The following is a 19,121-nucleotide window of genomic DNA, read 5'->3' as shown; positions in this document are numbered from 1 at the left end:
GGATTTTCATAGATGCTTAGCCGAATAGATAGATAGTCTAGCATATACTAAGAGCTAATTCCTTAATAACCTCACTAGACTGTGCTACATATTCATAGACCATAACTAGCACATATTTTGAGAACAAACTTTTAATCAATAAAATAATAGATAATTGGATTTTATGCAATTAAAGGATCTTGAACAAGTCATGTGATCGTATGAGAGTCCACGTAAATTGAATAAGGTGATCAATGATGCGTGAGGATGGGTAGTGCATGAACAACAAACATGCTTGGTGAAATGTTTACCCGAAGCACAAGTGTGTTGTGGATAATTCATTTATTCAACCATAGCTCTTCACCTCATATCTTGTTTCACCATTTTCAATTTATGTGGACTCTCATACGATCACATGACTTGTTTAGGCTCATTCGATTGCATAAAATTTAATTATTGATTGTTCTATTAATTAATTAATCCTTCTCAAAATATGTGCTAGTTATGGTCTATGAATATCTAGCACAGTCTAGTGATTTATTTGTGGAACTAGTTAAGCATCTATGCAATACTATATTAGGTCGAGGACATAACTAAGCATAGTCTAGCATAGATTTAGTACAACTTCATTAATACATGCACTAAACTATGACACATATTTATAGACCTTGACTAGCACATATTTTGAAAATGATTATTTAATTAATAAAATAATAAGTAATTTTATTTTATGCAATCGAGTGAGCCTAAACAAGTCATGTGATCGTATGAGAGTCTACATAAATTGAAAGTAGTGAAACAAGATGTGAGGTGATGAGTTTTGGTTGAAAAACGAACCTCCTTAGGGCAATGTTTACCAAAGCACACGTATGTTGTGAGGAATTCATTTGTTCATCCACTACCCATCCTCACACATCATTGTTCACCTTATCCAATTTACGTGGACTCTCATACTATCACATGACTTGTTCAAGCCCCTCTAATTACATAAAATCTAATTATTTATTATTTTATTGATTAATTATTTCTTTTTATTTTCCAAATATGCTACTAAGAGCAATAAACCAATATTGTATATTATTGACAATGCGTACAGTTTATGAAATTTACTTAACACAATCGACAGAGTGGTATTTTTTAATACATCAAATATGTATTTATTCGAGCATTCACCTTGATATAAGTGTCGAATAAATCTCATTGACTTTTTATTTAATTTTGTATAAATTAACATAATCGCGGATAGACCAGATTAATTTTCCATTGGCGTATATGAATTAATTTGACGTCTGATTACTGTCCCGTTCATCTTCTACCTTGATCTCATACAAAAATTCTAAAAAAGGAAAAAATGTAAAATTACTGTGGTGAAAAATGCAGGAAACAAGAATTAACCAAGAATTAAATTCACATCTCACAACCCTTTGATTCATCTTCTAACATTAGAAATTAATTTTCCACAAAATACAGTGGAGACAAATGTAGAAAAAAAAATAATTTTTCATAAATTCACAACTGTTAGATTCGTATTGTAACAGAGGAAATTGCACATAAATTTAAAAGAGTCTAAAATTGTAGAAATTTAAAGAGAGACAGATATAGGAAAAACCAAAATATTTCATTCATTCATTCTGCATTGCAATGGTAGACCCATATTTACAGTAAAACCCAAACAAAAACTGCAAAATAAAAAAGCTTTCATCAAACATAAACCTAGCCATGAAAGCTTCCCATTGCAATGACATTAAAACAAAAAAACAAACATAAATACTTAAAACTAATGGGATGGTAGCGAGGTGATCATCTCCTCCGGCTCCATATTGAGCCGCTCCACAATTGCCCATAAAAAATGGACAATCCGCTGGAGTTCATGGTGGACATGCTCCCAGTCCTGTCCCAGTCCATAGAAAAGACGGTTGAAGTCGTTACGGAGGAGGAAAAGGTCATATTTACGGGAGAGGTTGATCCTTCTTCTAGGTCTCAAAGAAATGCCTGACATCTTTTCAATTAAATCTGATTTTGAGTTGATAAAAATAAATTTTGGGTGGAGTAGATGGGTGTTTATATAGACCAAAATAGAACCTTTTGGTCTTCCCTCTCTTTGGTTGGTAGACGCGTGAATGGTGAAAATCGAAGAGAGGTAGCGTATACCCAATCAACGCAACATCTAATTAGACGTACCACAACTTTTTTTGAGGTGTAATAAATGCTCAATTGTTCGCATTTGTTCCTTTGAATATTTAGGATTTTTAATAGACTGTATATGAGATCGACTATGTACCATGTCTTAAATAAAGAATAAAAGAAATAGATCGGACACATAATATATGCAATACTGTAAAAAGGTCTACAATAGACGCAGAGTTAAGTCGATAAATCCAGCATTAATCAAGCAACTGAAGGGTAGTCAAAATACATACACTGCCATGACTTACAAAAACACAAATTCATACAAGACTAACTACGATTTGTTGTTGTTACAAGTGGTTCTCTTGTGCCCGGGTCTCTTGCACAATGAATACTTGTTCCTCCTCTTTGACTTGAAAGTCTTGCCCACGCCCTTAATGCATTTTCTATTCTTCCTTCCGAGATTAGTGACCCCAAGTGGTGGAATAATGTTCACGTCTAGCAATTCTTGCGGCACGCGTCATTCAGATTCCATAGGGACAATATTAATTGATTTCGAATAGGCAAGGAGGTACTCTTCCACTTTATACAGGGGCGAAGAGTAATAATTGACACTCAAACAATAATCATCACCGTACTTTGATCGCAAAGCGACCATCGCATGATCGCATGGTATTTTGACCAGGTCAAACTTCCTGCACGAACAAGACCTTTCCAGTAGGTCGACTTTAGCCGTAGAGCCACTTCCAAACACAGTGTATTGTCTTTCGTCCTCGCTTATATTCTCCACATAAAAGTAGTCGCCCTTGCTCATATTATCTCTTAAGATCTTTTCGGCGGCAGAAACAAATTTGTTATCCTTACATTTGAGGACGTAGGCACGCCTCTCCCTAAATATTTCACCAAACCTCTTGACAATCAAATTAAATATGGATGCTACAGGGTACTCCCTTTCATCAATCAACATAGCGTCTATTGAATCGGTAATATTGATGGTCATCACGTTAAACCTGTTGTCGGGGAAATATGCCCTGCTCCATTTTTCAAAACCAAGCTCATGCTCGAGGAAAAAGGCTGTCTCAGGACAGTAGTTCTTGAATTCCACAAAATGGTCACTAAACTTCTCGGAAGAATATGCCTTTGCCACATTGTAGAATAGATAGAAGTTTTCTCTGCAGTGGTAATTTACCCGCAGATTTTCACCTAGGTGCCTCATGCAGTACCCGTGATGAGCATGGTTGTATGCCTTCGCGATGCTTTTATGCCTATCAAAGATAAAACACAAATTTGGTCCATCGACCACAATAGACTTCAGTTTCTCAAAGAAAATCGTCCAAGACATATCGTTCTCCTTATCAACAATGCAAAAGGCAATGGGATAAATATGGTTCTCCGTATCTTGTGCAACCACGCTTAGCAGCACCCTCTCGTACTTGCCGGATAAATAAATGCCGTCGACCATAATAACCTTCCTCATGTGTGCAAATCCCCTAATGCAAGGGCCCAATGATAAAAAGTAGTACATAAATCTACAATCGACCTTGTTTACCATGATGGAATAGGTAGAGCCAATATTAAGAGCGTTGATCATGTACAAAAAATCAGAAAGGCAGCGATACCCGTGCTCCACTGTCCCTCGAACCATTTCTTTGGCAATCACCCCCCCAGCCAATATTTCTAATAGCTTGGTCTGCTTTTCAAGTTCTTGAACATGATCCTCCAAATCTTGCTAGTGTCCGGACCCTTTTCTTCACGATACATGTTCACACACAGCAATGCAATGACTTTAGATGAGATTTTTCTATGGCAGCGGATGACATATTTGATGTCGTAATTATGATCTCCGACATATTTATAGATGAAAAATCTGTCCGTGCATTCATACTTCTTCGCCCGCAACATCCACCCGCATCTAGGACAAACATATTTCATCTTGAGGAATTTGTTGCAGCTCTTCAACGTAGCATAATCAAAAGAATTTCTCGCAGCTGCTACGTCCAACAATAATTTCAGCTCTTTTTTACTGTTAAATGTTTGATTTACCTGAAAATTAGTTCCGTCGGAGAAGGTGTGGTTGGTTTGTGCTCTCAATTCACACTCTTCTCCCCCTTCTTCAGAGAAAATTGAATTTTTTAATTATATTGAATCTCTTCCGAATTCATTAGATGAGAATCCAAACTCTCATCTTCAAATGAATCATGTTCGTTGATTATCGGCTGTGGTGGCGGGATTGTCGGAGACCCCATAACGACATTTATCCTCAATAATAGCCTAGAGCCATCGGCAGTGCATCCAACATGTATAAATACACATACCGATCATTATTTATGAACGTGGGATGTATTTTACCCCGCCCATTCATTAAATAGCTAATCACAATGTTCTTTGGCTCGCATTCTAATTCTCCGCTCTCAATTACTCTTTGAACCATGTCGTCGTACAATCCATTGCGATGCAGCGGGATGGGCGATGTCTTCTTTGTAGATGATTTCCACCTCCAACAGTTGGGACCCTCCTCCCACACACCCATATAATTACCACCCACGATAACTACCTCAGCTACTGCCATAATAAACCGTACAAGTCGATAATAGATCAAGGTTTAGGTCTATAGATGGTCGATGACTGATCGATCACTGGTATGAATACGTTCGTACTAAGATGCGAATCAACTGATTTTTGATATAATCGTCGCCCTCCTAGGGCTGGAATGGAAAAATGTATGTGTAGGCCTTCTAAACAACTAAAATATATCCAATGATGAGGTATTGAGCTAATCTGGAAAGCTTTTCGAGCTAGTAGAAATGGTGAATTTTTATTTTTTTTTTGCATTTTTTTTTCAAAAAGGATGGAACAACAATGGAGGCAATGATGAAGAATAGAGATTTTCAATTGTGACGAACAATTTTTAGTCAGAAAAGTGATCGAAAAAGTTGCCGAAATCGGAAATTATTGGTGAAAAAGGGAGCTCCTATTGGTGGCTTCTTGGACAATTTTCTAAATTAAAATAGGAAATATGAAAAAAAATTGTGGGAATATAAAAAAGGTGAAAAATATTAAATATTAAATGGATGAGGCAGGGGACTAAAGTGTAAAGTTTAAAACTTGTGTGGTTGGTTTGGATGAAAGAACGAATGATGTCATAAATGTGTCTAAACACCTAGTTTTCCAAGACTTGTGTCTAAATGCTAAAATAAGTTTTGAAAGTGTCTAAATGTCAAACTATCCCCAGTCTCTATACTCAATTGATACACTTTTAAAAAAAGAGAAAGAAAATTCTATGTAAGCACATGCAGTCCCTATACCCAATTGATATTTTTTTATACCACATTAATACACTTTATACTACATTGATACACTTGCAGTGTCCGTATACTCAGTTGGTACTCTCTTATACTTGATTGATACATTTTTAGAATGCATGTAGAAACTATATAGAGTCGTATAAAATATCTAGCTAAATAATAACTATAGTTAAAAATTATATAGAATGTGTTTAAAAATACTATAATTATTATATAGAATATGTATATATATTAAAACTGTATCATTATTATATATATATCTTTAAAAATTGTATTATATTAAAAATATAACTAATAGGAATAAAAAATATAATGTATTGTTTTTTTTTGGTTCTAACTATAAATTATTGAGAAAAAAAACTTCATAAAATTATATTTAATTGTTAAAATAAAAAAGTAACTTTTTAAAATTTAAGAAAGAATAGCGAGAGAGAGTGAGAAGAGAAGCCAACAAAGGAAAAAAGAAAAAGAGAAAATAATGAATTGGTATATTAAAAAGGAGCCGAAATAGCTAATTAGTGGAATTACAATTCTTAGGTTACTTTTGGTGGAATTTGTTTGGCCGACTGGTCATTTTTGTCCTTTCCCCTAATTTCTATTTTGTGGACTCATATATATATATATATATATATATATATATATATATATATATATATATAGCATAAATACCAACCCTTTTGGAAGTAATTACACTCTCTCCCACTTTTTTAATTACTTTACTCTCTCTCCCTATTAATATACATAACATAACCGCCATATACATAGCATTCTGTGTATATGTTGGGATTTTTGAAATATGTTTTGGGAGTTGAAATTTTTTGTAATATTGAAAACATAAGTTGTGTATTTGTATAATTTTTAGTTAATATATTGTACATAGATATGTTATCTTCAAAGAAGCCCAATTTATGATCTAATAAAGTATTGATGTATTTGAGCCTAAAATGTAAATATCTAATTAGTATCGATTTATTTTGGATAGGTTAAACCTCATGGACCTTTTCATAAGTGTGATACAACTTAATTGTAAAGGTACCTCTTATAAAGAGGCATAATTAAAGGGCATCTTTTAGAAGAGTCAGAATATAAATATCATGGTTCCTAAGTTTGTATGAAATTTTTCTTTCTCTATCCCATCTTAGAAAAGAATAGAGAATGCATATTAAAACTTAGAAGATTATACAATTGATTACTAAAGAAAAGAAGATCTTCAACCAATCAAGTTATTGCAATGGAACAAGGTTAGTGTTCCTACCATTCTTTTGTACGTATATCTTTGTCTAGTGATTTACGTGATGATCTTGGGCGAATCCTTTAAAGTTTTTCAACAAATGGTATCAACGCACAGTCTTGTTAAATCATTAGACGTATTTTCAATAACTTTTGAATCAAATTCGGATGAGAAACAAAGTTTTGTTGGTAAATTTTTCCCTCTTCTTTCTTTCTGCGTTTGGTTACTGTTTCTATAAAGATGGCGCCAACAAATAATATTTTGTTAAAATTCTATCATATTTCTTTGAGAAGTATTTCCATATTATTTTATATGGTGGCAGAATATTTTTTTCTCATTGACCAAAAGGATGAAAATATATGGCTATCAAGAAAGGGTTTGAAACTTTAATGCTAAGTTCGTTATTTTCTTCTCATTTCACCATTCTTTCTCTTTTTTTTTTTTTTTACAATTTTTGATTTTTTTAAAAAAACTGTAAGACCCAGCATTTTCGAGCTAGAAATCGAATCGTCATTCCTACGTGTGTTAGCTCCAATTCCATGATTTTTATTTAAATTCATGTGACATGATCTTTCTCCTAGTAAATGAAGTGATTATGAGGTGAAAAATGTTCATAGTAATGGGCTAAAGCAAAGTTGAGCTAAGAACCCTTCATTCATCCAAATTTGAATATTTAATTCTACAAGGATCATTTTTGAACGAGTATAAATTTTTGTATATAAAGAATTTGGCCGATTAAGACCCACCAAATTGTAGATAATCGAATTAGCTTTCCAACGATATTAATTTCTCCTAAATCTGCCAACCGAGTAAAAATTATGTTATTTTTTGCATGAGGCAGTAACGGGTCGCGATAGCCCCGCGACGCGAGGGCTACTTAACCCAACTAGGGGTCACGATGCGGGGGCTATTCCCGCACAGTTTCATCTTCTTAAGGGTCATGAGGCACTTTGGTACTTTCCCCTAAATCCCAAACATCCAAAAAATAATTTATATCACTCAAAATCCGTCCATAATCCGTCCATAATATGCCTCACTACCCAATTCCTCTAAAAAATCCAACCCTAATCCTTTCCCTAAATAGCAAGAACTCATCCTAAGATCAAGAATTCCAAGAAGAGGTTCAAGATCCGGGTTCCATCTATCAAGAACTAGGTTCCATATTTCAAATCTCGTAATCTAAGGTACGTGAGATTTTCCTAAAACTACTTGGGCATAAAAAAATTGTTCAACAACTTTTAACATTGTGAAATCATGAATATTGAAGGGGTTTTAGAATTTATATTACAATGTTGCTTTATGAATTCTTTAATGACATTATTGTTTTGGTCTTGAAGCCTTTTCCCGAAATTAATTTGAAATTTTTTATATATATGTATGTGGTTAAAGTTGATAATTGAATTGAGAGCATGACTATTTACACTCCCTCTCATGTTGCAACACCTCTTGATTTTAGAATGTTATTTAGAAGCATGACATCAGTGTCCTTGAATATTGTTGAATGCTTTAAGATTTGATTTAAATTTATGAGAGGAGAGTTTTGCATGTTGATAAACGCTGAATATATATAATGAAAGAATTGCATGATTTTCCAAAATACATGACCACCTTATGTTTATTGAAATGATTGAAAGAAATGATCTTCGCATAATTTGATAAATGTATTGAAGAACGAATCTTCTTGAATTGATTGAAGTATGGTAGTCTAAACTTTATGTTATAAAGAGAAAACTGTGATATGATTTTTATGGCTCAGAAACATGACTTGCAAGTCTTGGTGTAACGACACCAAAACAGATTATTCCATAACAAACTCAGAATAGAATAGAAGTCAGATTTTACTCAGATTTACGTATTTTAAATTTTGAAAAATGCATGTTCATAAAAGTTTTAAAATGGGCATAAAGAGATGTTAGTTGGCTTTCCAAAGAAGGCACGAGTTCAGATAAATCATTGCCTGAAATCATGTTTTGTCGATACGGGTTATTATGTCCCCTAGAGAGATTTTACGCTGTCCTAGTGTCCTGTGGCGTATCAGACTCAGACATCCCAATCCTTGCGGCAAACTTGGATTAGGGGCTTCCCCGCTGAGTCAATGGTGGATTCCATATAACTCATGGAATATCAAACTTGTAGGGGGTGTACCACCTAACTCAGAAGTAACACAAAGACAAGAACTGCATTGACAAGAATGTTTTATGAATATCAAAGAATTGCCCATGTGTTTTAAACTATATCATGCATGATGTTTTCATGACTTGCTCTCATCTATATTATATATATAAATGCATTATTTTGGATTTCTTTGCGTACCAGTACAATTGTATTGACCCCCTATCTTTTAGGGTCTGAGGCTTAGTCTAGAGGTCTTGCTAAGCCGTAGACTTGTTCTGATAGAAGAGAAGTGTGTGCAGTTGGTGAGCCTTCTTTATTCCGAAAGGCCTATTTCTTTCCAGTCAGTTGTTATTTAATTTAGTTTAGGTCCACTTGGGGCTTTGTCCCAGATCCAGACAAGTTATTGATGTCTTATGTAGTAGAGATTTCACAGATTGAGAAAGATATTGTTTAGATATTGAAAACTTATTTTTTGTATTGTCAAACAGATTTCAGATTTATGACCATGATTTTGTTTATTATAATTCTGCATCTTTTATTTATTATTCGAGTACTGTGCAAATTACCAGATGTAGAAAGGCGCTCGGGCCTTCATGGCTGGGGATGCTCGTCACGGCCAGGGCCCTGGCTCAGATTGTGACAAACTTGATATCAGAGCATGATTCATGATCCCAGAGTGTCTGCAAAATCGCATCGAGTAGAGTCCTATTTATGGGTGTGTAGCGCATCACATTTATAAGTAGGAGGCTACAAGGCGTTTAGGAATGTTTCTTTTTCTTCATATTCTAGTTCATGCGATGGAGTCAGAATGTTCCTTTTTCATACTTTAGTTTGTGCTATGGTGTCATCCATACGAAAGTAAAGTTATCCTAATTCTTTTCTTACTCTGATGTTCTTAAATATGTCTCATTTTTTAGGTGATTAAGTATAAAAGCTTAGAATCCAAATGATGTGGTTCTTTTCTGATTGAGTTATAAAAGACTATAAAATTGTGTAAGAACTTAAGAAGAGTTCGTTAGTGCTTCAAGGTGCATTGATTCAAGTGTAAACTTTGATTCTGATGAAATCATGCTTTTCAGCCTGAGGTATTAAGTGTATTCAGTCCTTTTCAAAATTTATGTTGCAAATGTTATGCATAAGGGGATAGATGAGTAGTGGAATGTTGGAACTGTATTTCCACTCTAGTAGTAGTATAAGTTAAAGTGTCATGACCTATTGGTAGTGAGATAGGACCAAGAAGCTGGTGATATAAAGTCACAAGGTTAGAAGTCAGAGTGAAGGTGACTTTTATGTATATAAATATTTTTATTTGTATAATCATTGGTCGAGGGATGATTTTCCATTTTATAGTGATAGACTAAAGTGGTAGTAATATTTGTAGATTGTAAGATATTCGATAAAGGAAGTTTTTAGCTGTGATTATTATCTATTCAAGAATAGGTAAGGAGCCTAAAGTGGATAGTTATGGTGGTTATAGAAATCCCTTGTAGATTGTGAACGAAAATGTTTAGATTTGCCAATAAGTTATAAGTATAGATTCATTATTGTTTATGGAATTTGAAGGTAGTCTAAATGTATGCTTGGGTAAGTAAGTATGATGTGAGAAAGTAGAATATGTAGATAAGATTGTATGGGGCTATAATATAAGATTAAAGTTGACTATGTCTATTATGTGACCTTACCCCACTTGACCTTCTTTCCTTTAGTAGTTGTAAACTAGTACTACTTTTGAGAAGGTATGTAGTAGATTTTGAGGTGTAGTAAGTAATGTCATGGAAGTGATTTGGTTGTAGGTAGTATCTAGGTAAAATGAGGTATTTGGATAGAATTTCTCAATTTGATGAACAAGTATATTATGTTGAACTCTTCATTGGTGAAAGATGATTGATGCCAGACTATGGGCTTGAATTTTAGATGTAGAATGCGGTGGTAAGAATAGTAGCTTAAGATTAATGATGTATGTTGTATGGGAATGAATTAGTAGGCTTGATGTGATGTGTGAAATGGACTAGGTTGTTAATTTATGAAATATTTAAGTGGTAATTGTAGGGTATATGTGTATATGAGGACTAGTGTTAAAATAATGAATTATGGGTGAGTCATTAAGTGGATAAGGGCGTAAGTATATAAGAATATAAGAATAAGTTGCACTCCCTGGTAGTATGACATTACTCGTTAGGTAAGATTTTATGATGTGAGTTATGCGATTAATAGTCTAATGTTAGAAGGTTAAGTAGTGGAGAGTGGATTTTTTTTCATGTAATACGAAGTGAGATTGTGTATGCTCATAAGACTGCATGTTGTAGGTTGATGACGATAAGAGTAGCGTTCTGGGAAAGCAATGCCCTTAGAGTATACTTAAAAAGGTAAAGTTTAGCATTTATGTGTATAGGTGTTTTATGTACCTAGTTTGTGTTCTTAAAATTATAGTATGGATAAGTCTGGTGAGTTATTGTTCGGTGATCGTTAGAATTGAATTGAGAAAATACTGGTAGGCAATATGAGCCTTGGGTATGATTTTATAAATTTTGTTAAGTTGCAAGTTATGTGATTAGAGGTGTAATGCGAGTATTCTAAGGAGTTGAAGATAGAGTGTTTAGTGTTTAGAAGCGTGGATGTCCATGCCCATAATAGTGTTAGTCACAAGTTGGTGACTTTGGGTGTTAGAGGAAGTTATGATTAGTGTTCTTGAATGGATGTCCTAGAAGGAATTTAGTGTCATTGTATTAGAAAAAAATGAGAGAAGTTGTATTCATGTGTATATTGATATCCCTTTTGTGATAAGGAGTGTGAATGCATACTCTTATGGGAGTGAGATTTGTAGAGTGAGGGCTATAGAGGTTAGCGAAAATTAAGAACTGCATTTTTTTTATTTTTTATTTTTCGAAAGGCAAGGCCTTCAGAGTATAGTTCTCTAGGGAGAGTTTAGAGTTTAAGTATGTGGTGATGTCTCTTTTATGTTAAGAGTTGTGGCTACAGAATTGGTAAGGGGATATGTGTGTAAGTCTAGGATTGTGACTTTGATCTAAGAGGAAGATGGAGAAGTAAGTTAGTTCCCGAATTTTTCTCAATGTGGCAAGTTGCGGGAAAGAGTCATGATGAACCTAATTCTACTCAAGCATAATCCTCCTACTTCAATTTAGGAGAGTATCCTTCTAATGTCTTACGTCATCTATTCATGTATTGCCTATGCCTAAAGTTTGAACTCTCTATGTAACTCATGTCAAGTTCTGACCTCCAAATAAGAAGCAATAATGTCCCATAGTGATCCAATATTTTGAGTATCCAAGCCATAGGTTATGTTGATCATGATCCAAATCTATGTCTCACAACATGTTTGGTCCTAAGGAAATATGTTTCTATATGTTACAGAATCATCTTATGCCGGAATTAGCCAAAGTATAAAGTTTATGCTAACTCATGGAAAAATTTCAGCTCTTTGAATGAGAAGCAATCACTTTAAGTGAAATCCTTGTCTTAGTTGTTAATGACATAAATTTCGGCGTTATGCCATATAGCTCATGATATATGCATCCATATTTCTCATTTTGGTCGGTCCTAAGGAAATCATGTTGTGTAGTGTTCATGCCGAATGACTCTTTACTTATGATTTAAACGGTTGATATTTGAAGCACTCCGTGTCTATTCTATCGTATCTTTACTTCATGTCCCTCCTCAGGTAGTGCAATAAGTATGAGTGATGGTCTGATAATGTTACTTCCATTCATGATGTTTATGCTCGGGTCCCTTAATGACCCTCCGTATGTTTGTATGATGGTGGTTGTGAAAGCATAGTAGTGTGTTACGTATGGAAGTAGATGTTCTTGAAGGTAAAAAATTTGATGTGATTCTCGAACTGAGGTTATGGGTAAAAGAGAAAAGAAGAAGATGAACTTTTATTGTGCAAAATAGCTAAAAAGGAGAAATGTGGTGAAAATCTTTATGAATGTGATAGAATTTGCTGGTCTTAGTGGGGGAAATCCATCTAGTGGGTGTAGTAATGATTAGGCTTGAATGTTTTGGTTGCTGAAAATGCAAACCTATATGCTATTTGGTTGGTACTCTCTAAAATAGATCTTGAGTGTGTTTGATGGTAATGATAAGATAAAGAAATATTCTTAAAGGGATGTAAAGTACAGGGTCTCGTAGCTTAAGCTAGTACTTCTATACTCTGAGTTACACTTCAACATAGGAGTATTATACAATGGGACTCAAATTATTGTGGCTAGATGTGTGATTGGGGAATTGTAAGTTTGCGAGTGTGAAGTATACTATTTAATGATTGGGGTGTAGATGATTAGTGCCTTTAAGTTTAAGTCTAATCATGGTACTTAGTAAGGTTGAGAATGCTTCTAACCCTATTTTCCGCGAAATCTTATTCATGATTAGTACCAATATAAATCAGGTCTATGAACATCAAATAAACCCCTACCATATGTGGTGATGATAATGATTCGTAGAACTCATGTGCAAGATCATCCCTATGTAAAGTCTTATTATCCCATGTTTCGTGATTACGCGTGTCGCTAGGGGTTATCATGAAGCTTGTTTGATGCCTTTGCATATTTTGTCAAGGAAAAATGTTCAATGTGAGACTAATTTCTTTATTCTACACTCTTAGAGCTTCAAAAGGTCTCTACCCATCATTCGGGAACGAATGATCCCAAGGGAGAGATAATGTAACACCCCACATTTTCGAGCTAGAAATCAAACCTCGTTCCTCTGTGTGTTAGCTTGAATTTCATGGTTTTTATTTAAATTCATGTGACATGATCTTTCTCCTAGTATATGAAGTGATTATGTGGTGAAAAATGTTCATAGTAATGGGCTAAAGCAAAGTTGAGCTAAGAACCCGTCATTCATCCAAATTTGGATATTCGATTCTACAAAGGTCATCTTTGAATGAGTATAACTTTTTGTATATAAAGCATTTGGCAGATTAAGACTGACCAAATTGTAGATAATCGAATTAGCTTTCCAACAATACCAATTTTGCCTAAATTCGCCAACCGAGTAAAAAGTTATGCCATTTTTCGCGTTAGGCAGTAAGGGATCGCGATAGCCCCGCGGCGCGAGGGCTACTTGATCCAAATAGGGGTCACGTCACGAGGGCTATTCCTGCACAGTTTCAGCTTCTTAAGGGCCATGATGCACTTTGTTCCTTTCCCTTAAACCCCAAATGTCCAAAGGACGATTTATATCACCCAAAATCCTTCCATAACCGTTAAAATTTATTCCCCAAAGGCATAATATGCCTCATTACCCAATTCCTCTCAAAAAATCCAACCCTAATCCTTTTCCAAAGATTAAGAACTCATCCCTAAGATCAAGAATTCCAAGAAGAGGATCAAGATCTGGGTTCCATCAATCAAGAACTAGGTTCCATCTTTTAAATCTCGTAATCTAAGGTACGCGGGGTCTTCCTAAAACTACTTGGGCATAAAGAAATTGTTCAACAACTTTTAACATTGTGACATCATGAATTTTGAAGGTGTTTTAGAATTTATATTACAATGTTGCTTTATGAATTCTTTAATGACATTATTGTTTTGGTTTTGAGGCCTTTTCCCCAAATTGATTTGAAATCTTATATGTGTGTGTGTGTGTGTGTGTGTGTGGTTAAAGTTGATAATTGAATCGAAAGCATGACTATTTACACTCCCTCTCATGTTGCAACACCTCTTGTTTTTAGAATGTTATTTAGAAGCATGGCATCAATGTTCTTGACTATTGTTGAGTTATTTAAGATTGATTTAATTTATGGGAGGGGAGTTTTGCATGTTGATAAATGCTGAATATATTTAATGAAAGAATTGTATGATTTGGAAAAATACATGACCACCTCATGTTTATTGAAATGATTGGAAGGAATGATCTTTGCATAATTTGATAAATGTATTAAAGAACGAATCTTCTTGAATTGTTTGAAGTATGGTGGTCTAAACTTTATGTTTGAAAGAGAAAACTGTGATATTATTTTTATGACTCAGAAAAATGACTTGCAAGTCTAGGTGTGACGACACTAAAACAGATAATGCCATCACAGACTCAGAATAGAATAGAAGTCAGAATTTACTCAGATTTACAGATTTTGAATTTTGAAAGATACATGTTTAGAAAAGTTTAAAAATGGGCATAAAGAGATTTTAGGTGGTTCCCCGAAGAAGGCACGAGTTTAGATAACTCATTGCCCGAAACCGTGTTTTACCGATGCGAGTTATTATGTCCCCTAGAGGGATTTTATACTGGCCTAGTTCCCTGAAGCGCATCAGATTTAGACACTCCAACCCTTGTAGCAAACTTGGGTTGGGGGCTTCCCCGCCGAGTCAATGGCGGATTCCATATAGACCTTGGAATATCAGACTTGTAGGAGGTGTACCACCTAACTCAGAAGTAACACAAAAACCAGAACTGCATTGTCAAGAATGTTTTATGAATATCAAAGAATTGCCCATGTGTTTTAAACTATATCATGCATAATGTTTTAATGACTTGCTCTCATCTATAATATATATATATAAATGCATTATTTTGGATTTCTCTGCGTACCAGTACAAATGTATTGACCCCCCTATCTTTCAGGGTCTGAGACTCAGTCTAGAGGTCCTGCTAAGCCGTAGACTTGTTCCAACAGAAGAGTAGTGTGTGCAGTTGGTGAGCCTTCTTTATTCCGGAAGGACTATTTATTTCCAGTCAGTTGTTATTTAATTTGGTTTAGGTCCACTGGGGACCTTGTCCTAGATTCAGACAAGTTATTGATGCCTTATGTAGTAGAGATTTTGCAGACTAAGAAAGATGTTGTTTAGATGTTGAAAACTTATTTTCCATATTGCCAAACAGATTTCAGATTTATGAATATGTTTCCGTTTGTTTTAATTCCGCATCTTTTATTTATTATTCGAGAACTGTGCTGATTAGCAGATGTAGAAGGGCGTTCAGGCCTCCATGGTTCGGGATGCTCGTCATGGTCAGGGCCCCGGCTCGGGTCGTGACAAAAATATTATTATCAAAATGGAAAAGATTTGTGGCAGTATGCTGAAAATTTAATTTTGATAACGTCTTTTTCAAGTAAAATATGAGAATAATAATTTCTTTTTCTCTTTTGGAACAAGTTTTTCCTTTTTTGGCATCTACTTTTAAAGTTGTTTTATTATTTGGTGTTGTAATATTTTTTTAAAAAGGAATATATATATATATATATATATATATATATATATATATATAATTAAAAAAAAAGAAGTTATTTTTTTAAACCAGGTAATCATATCATGAGCATCTATTATCAGGCTCTATATATGGTTACTAACTCAAACTATGGAAATGTTTATTAAAACAAAAGTCTTGTCGAAATTGATCAAGAATGTGCAGGAATAGCAAGGATAGTTGAAGCAGAATATATATATATATATATATATATATAATAGAAGCCCTGGTTTCGACCAGTGCTTTATCAATTATTATACTACCCCTAATTATTACGTGAGTTACTATATTACCCCGATTTAATTATTATAATTCATTTATATATTAGAATTAATAATATTTTTTATTATTATTTATATACTATAATTAATAATATTTAATTAAAAAGTAGATATTTATGACGTTTGTTTCAGCTGCTTTAATCGTGATTTTACTATATCATCCCCAATTAATTATTATAAGTTATTTATATATTAAAAACTTAATAATATTCAATTAAAAAAATAGATGACATGTCTGCCTATATTTCCCCTAATTGCTCCGTGATTTATTATATTACCCCTAATAAATTATTATAAGTCATTTATATATTAGAATTAATTAATTATTATAAATAATTTATTATTAGAATTAATAATATTTAATTTAAAAAATTATTTATAACATTTGTTTCAGCTGCTTTAATCATGATTTTACTATATCATCCCGAATTAATTATTACAAGTCATTTATGTATACAAAATTAATAATATTTTATTAGAAAATAGATGACATGTCTGCTTATATTATCCCTAATTTCTCCGTAATTTATTATATCACCCCTAATTAATTATTATAAGTCATTTATATATTAGAATTAATAATATTTTTTTACTATATTACCCTAATTAATTATTATAAGTCATTTATATATTAGAAATAATAATATTTAATTAAAAAAATTAGATATTTATGACGTTTGTTTCAGCTGCTTTAACCGTGATTTTACTATATCATCCATGATTAATTATTATAAGTTATTTATGTATTAAAAAATTAATAATATTTAATTAAAAAAATAGATGACATGTCTGTCTATGGTTTCGACCAGTGCTTTGTCTATATTACCCCTAATTGCTCCGTGATTTACTATATTGTCCCTAATTAATTATTATAAGTAATTTATATATTAGATTTAATAATATTTTTATTATATTACCTTTAATAAAATATTATAGGTCATTTATATATTAGAATTAATAATATTTAATTGAAAAAATAGATATTTATGACGTTTATTTTAGCTGCTTTAACTGTGATTTTACTATATCATCCCTAATTAATTATTATAAGTCATTTATGTATTAAAAATTTAATAATATTTAATTAAAAAAATGGATGACATGTCTACCTATATTACCCCTAATTGCTCCGTGATTTATTATATTATACCTAATTAATTATTATAAATCATTTATATATTAAAATTAATAATATTTATTACTATATTACCCCTAATTAAATATTATAAATAATTTATATATTAGAATTAATAATATTTAATTAAAAAATAAATATTTATGACGTTTGTTTCAACTGCTTTAACCATAATTTTACTATATCATCTCTAATTAATTATTATAAGTCATTTATGTATTAAAAATTAATAATATTTAATTAAAAAAATCAACTGCTTCATCATTTTCTGTATTACCCTAATTGCTCAGTGATTTATTATATTACCCTTAATTAATTATTATAAGTCATTTATATATTAGAATTAATAATATTTTTTATTATATTACCCCTAATTAATTATTATAAGTCATTTATGTATTTGAATTAATAATATTTAATTAAAAATAGATATTTATGATGTTTGTTTCACTACTTTAACCGTGATTTTACTATATCATCCCTAATTAATTATTATAAATTATTTATATATTAAAAATTAATAATATTTAATTAAAAAAATAGATGACATGTCTGCCTATATTATCCCTAATTGCTCTGTGATTTACTATATTATCCTAAATTAATTATTATAAATCATTTATATAATAGAATTAATAATATTTTTTTGCTATATTGCCCCTAATTAATTATTATAAGTCATTTATATATTAAAATTAATAATATTTAATTAAAAAATAGATATTTATGACGTTTTTTTCAGCTGCTTTAACCGTGATTTTACTATATCATCCCTAATTAATTATTATAAGTCATTTATGTATTAAAAATTAATAATATTTAATTAAAAAAAATAGATGACATGTCTGCTGCAGCTACTTCAACCATAATTTTTCTAAATATCGCTTATAATTAATTATTATGACTCATCTAAGTGTTAAAAATTTAATCATATTTTAAAAATAAATAAAATAGACATAAAATGATAAATTAACTCTTGATGTATTATATTAAGTTGACCTCCTTCAACCATGATTTTACTGTCTCCCTTAATTAATTATTATAAGTCATTTATGTATTAAAAAATTCATAATATTTAATTAAAACATTGGTTTCGACATGGTTGCTTCAAGAGTTGCGTTGTGAATTTACTTTATCACCCCTAATTAATTATTATAAGTTATTTATGTATTAAAAAATTAATAGTATTTAATTAAAACAAGAAAATTATGTGTTTATGATATGTTTGTTGCAGCTGCTTTAACCATAATCATCTTTGAGAAGATGATCCAAGACTTTATTGTTAATTGAAGTATCTTTTGTTCCAGTTTTTATATGAAATAATCCTATGAATATTAGATCTACATCTTTTCTATATTTTGTAATAGGTCTCAATCTTATCATCAAACAATTAAAATAACCCGACTACACGACATATCACACTTTTTTAACATGTGGAAAAAAAATATCTTATAAACGTTCACTCCTTAGCGAGTACCGTCAAATAGTTATTATTTAAAAAATTATTATTTTAAATCAATGTACATTTATGTTTGTATCTCATCAATATCGAATATTGGTGCTAAAAGATATCTATAGTGTTGGGCTCGTGCTGACATGGGCCCTGCAACTCTAGTATATATAGAAGTATTTGTTAAAGAACTACTAAAGTGATTGAGGATGTCTTTTAGGATCATATGTGATACCATATCATTCTCTCTTATTTCAGTTTCTATATATTTATTTGCTATTATTATTATTATTAT

The 19,121-nt window shown here is 32.1% G+C and overlaps 1 protein-coding gene across 1 annotated transcript; it reads right to left on the bottom strand.

The window, feature by feature from the left end:
- Positions 1-2,626: 2,626 nt before the first annotated feature.
- LOC124887850 lies at positions 2,627-3,751 on the bottom strand. The gene has a single exon (XM_047397765.1). The coding sequence runs from the start codon at positions 3,749-3,751 to the stop codon at positions 2,627-2,629; it is 1,125 nt and encodes a 374-aa protein (XP_047253721.1).
- Between the last annotated feature and the right edge of the window lie 15,370 nt (positions 3,752-19,121).

This window comes from Capsicum annuum, chromosome 10 (genome assembly GCF_002878395.1).
Source record: "Capsicum annuum cultivar UCD-10X-F1 chromosome 10, UCD10Xv1.1, whole genome shotgun sequence".
NCBI classification, from domain to species: Eukaryota; Viridiplantae; Streptophyta; class Magnoliopsida; order Solanales; family Solanaceae; genus Capsicum; species Capsicum annuum.
This window is presented reverse-complemented; position numbering and strand designations above follow the sequence as displayed.

Excerpts from the sequence above, each read along its gene's own strand:
- LOC124887850 (XM_047397765.1), bottom strand. The coding sequence starts at position 3,751 with ATGGTTCGAGGGACAGTGGAGCACGGGTATCGCTGCCTTTCTGATTTT.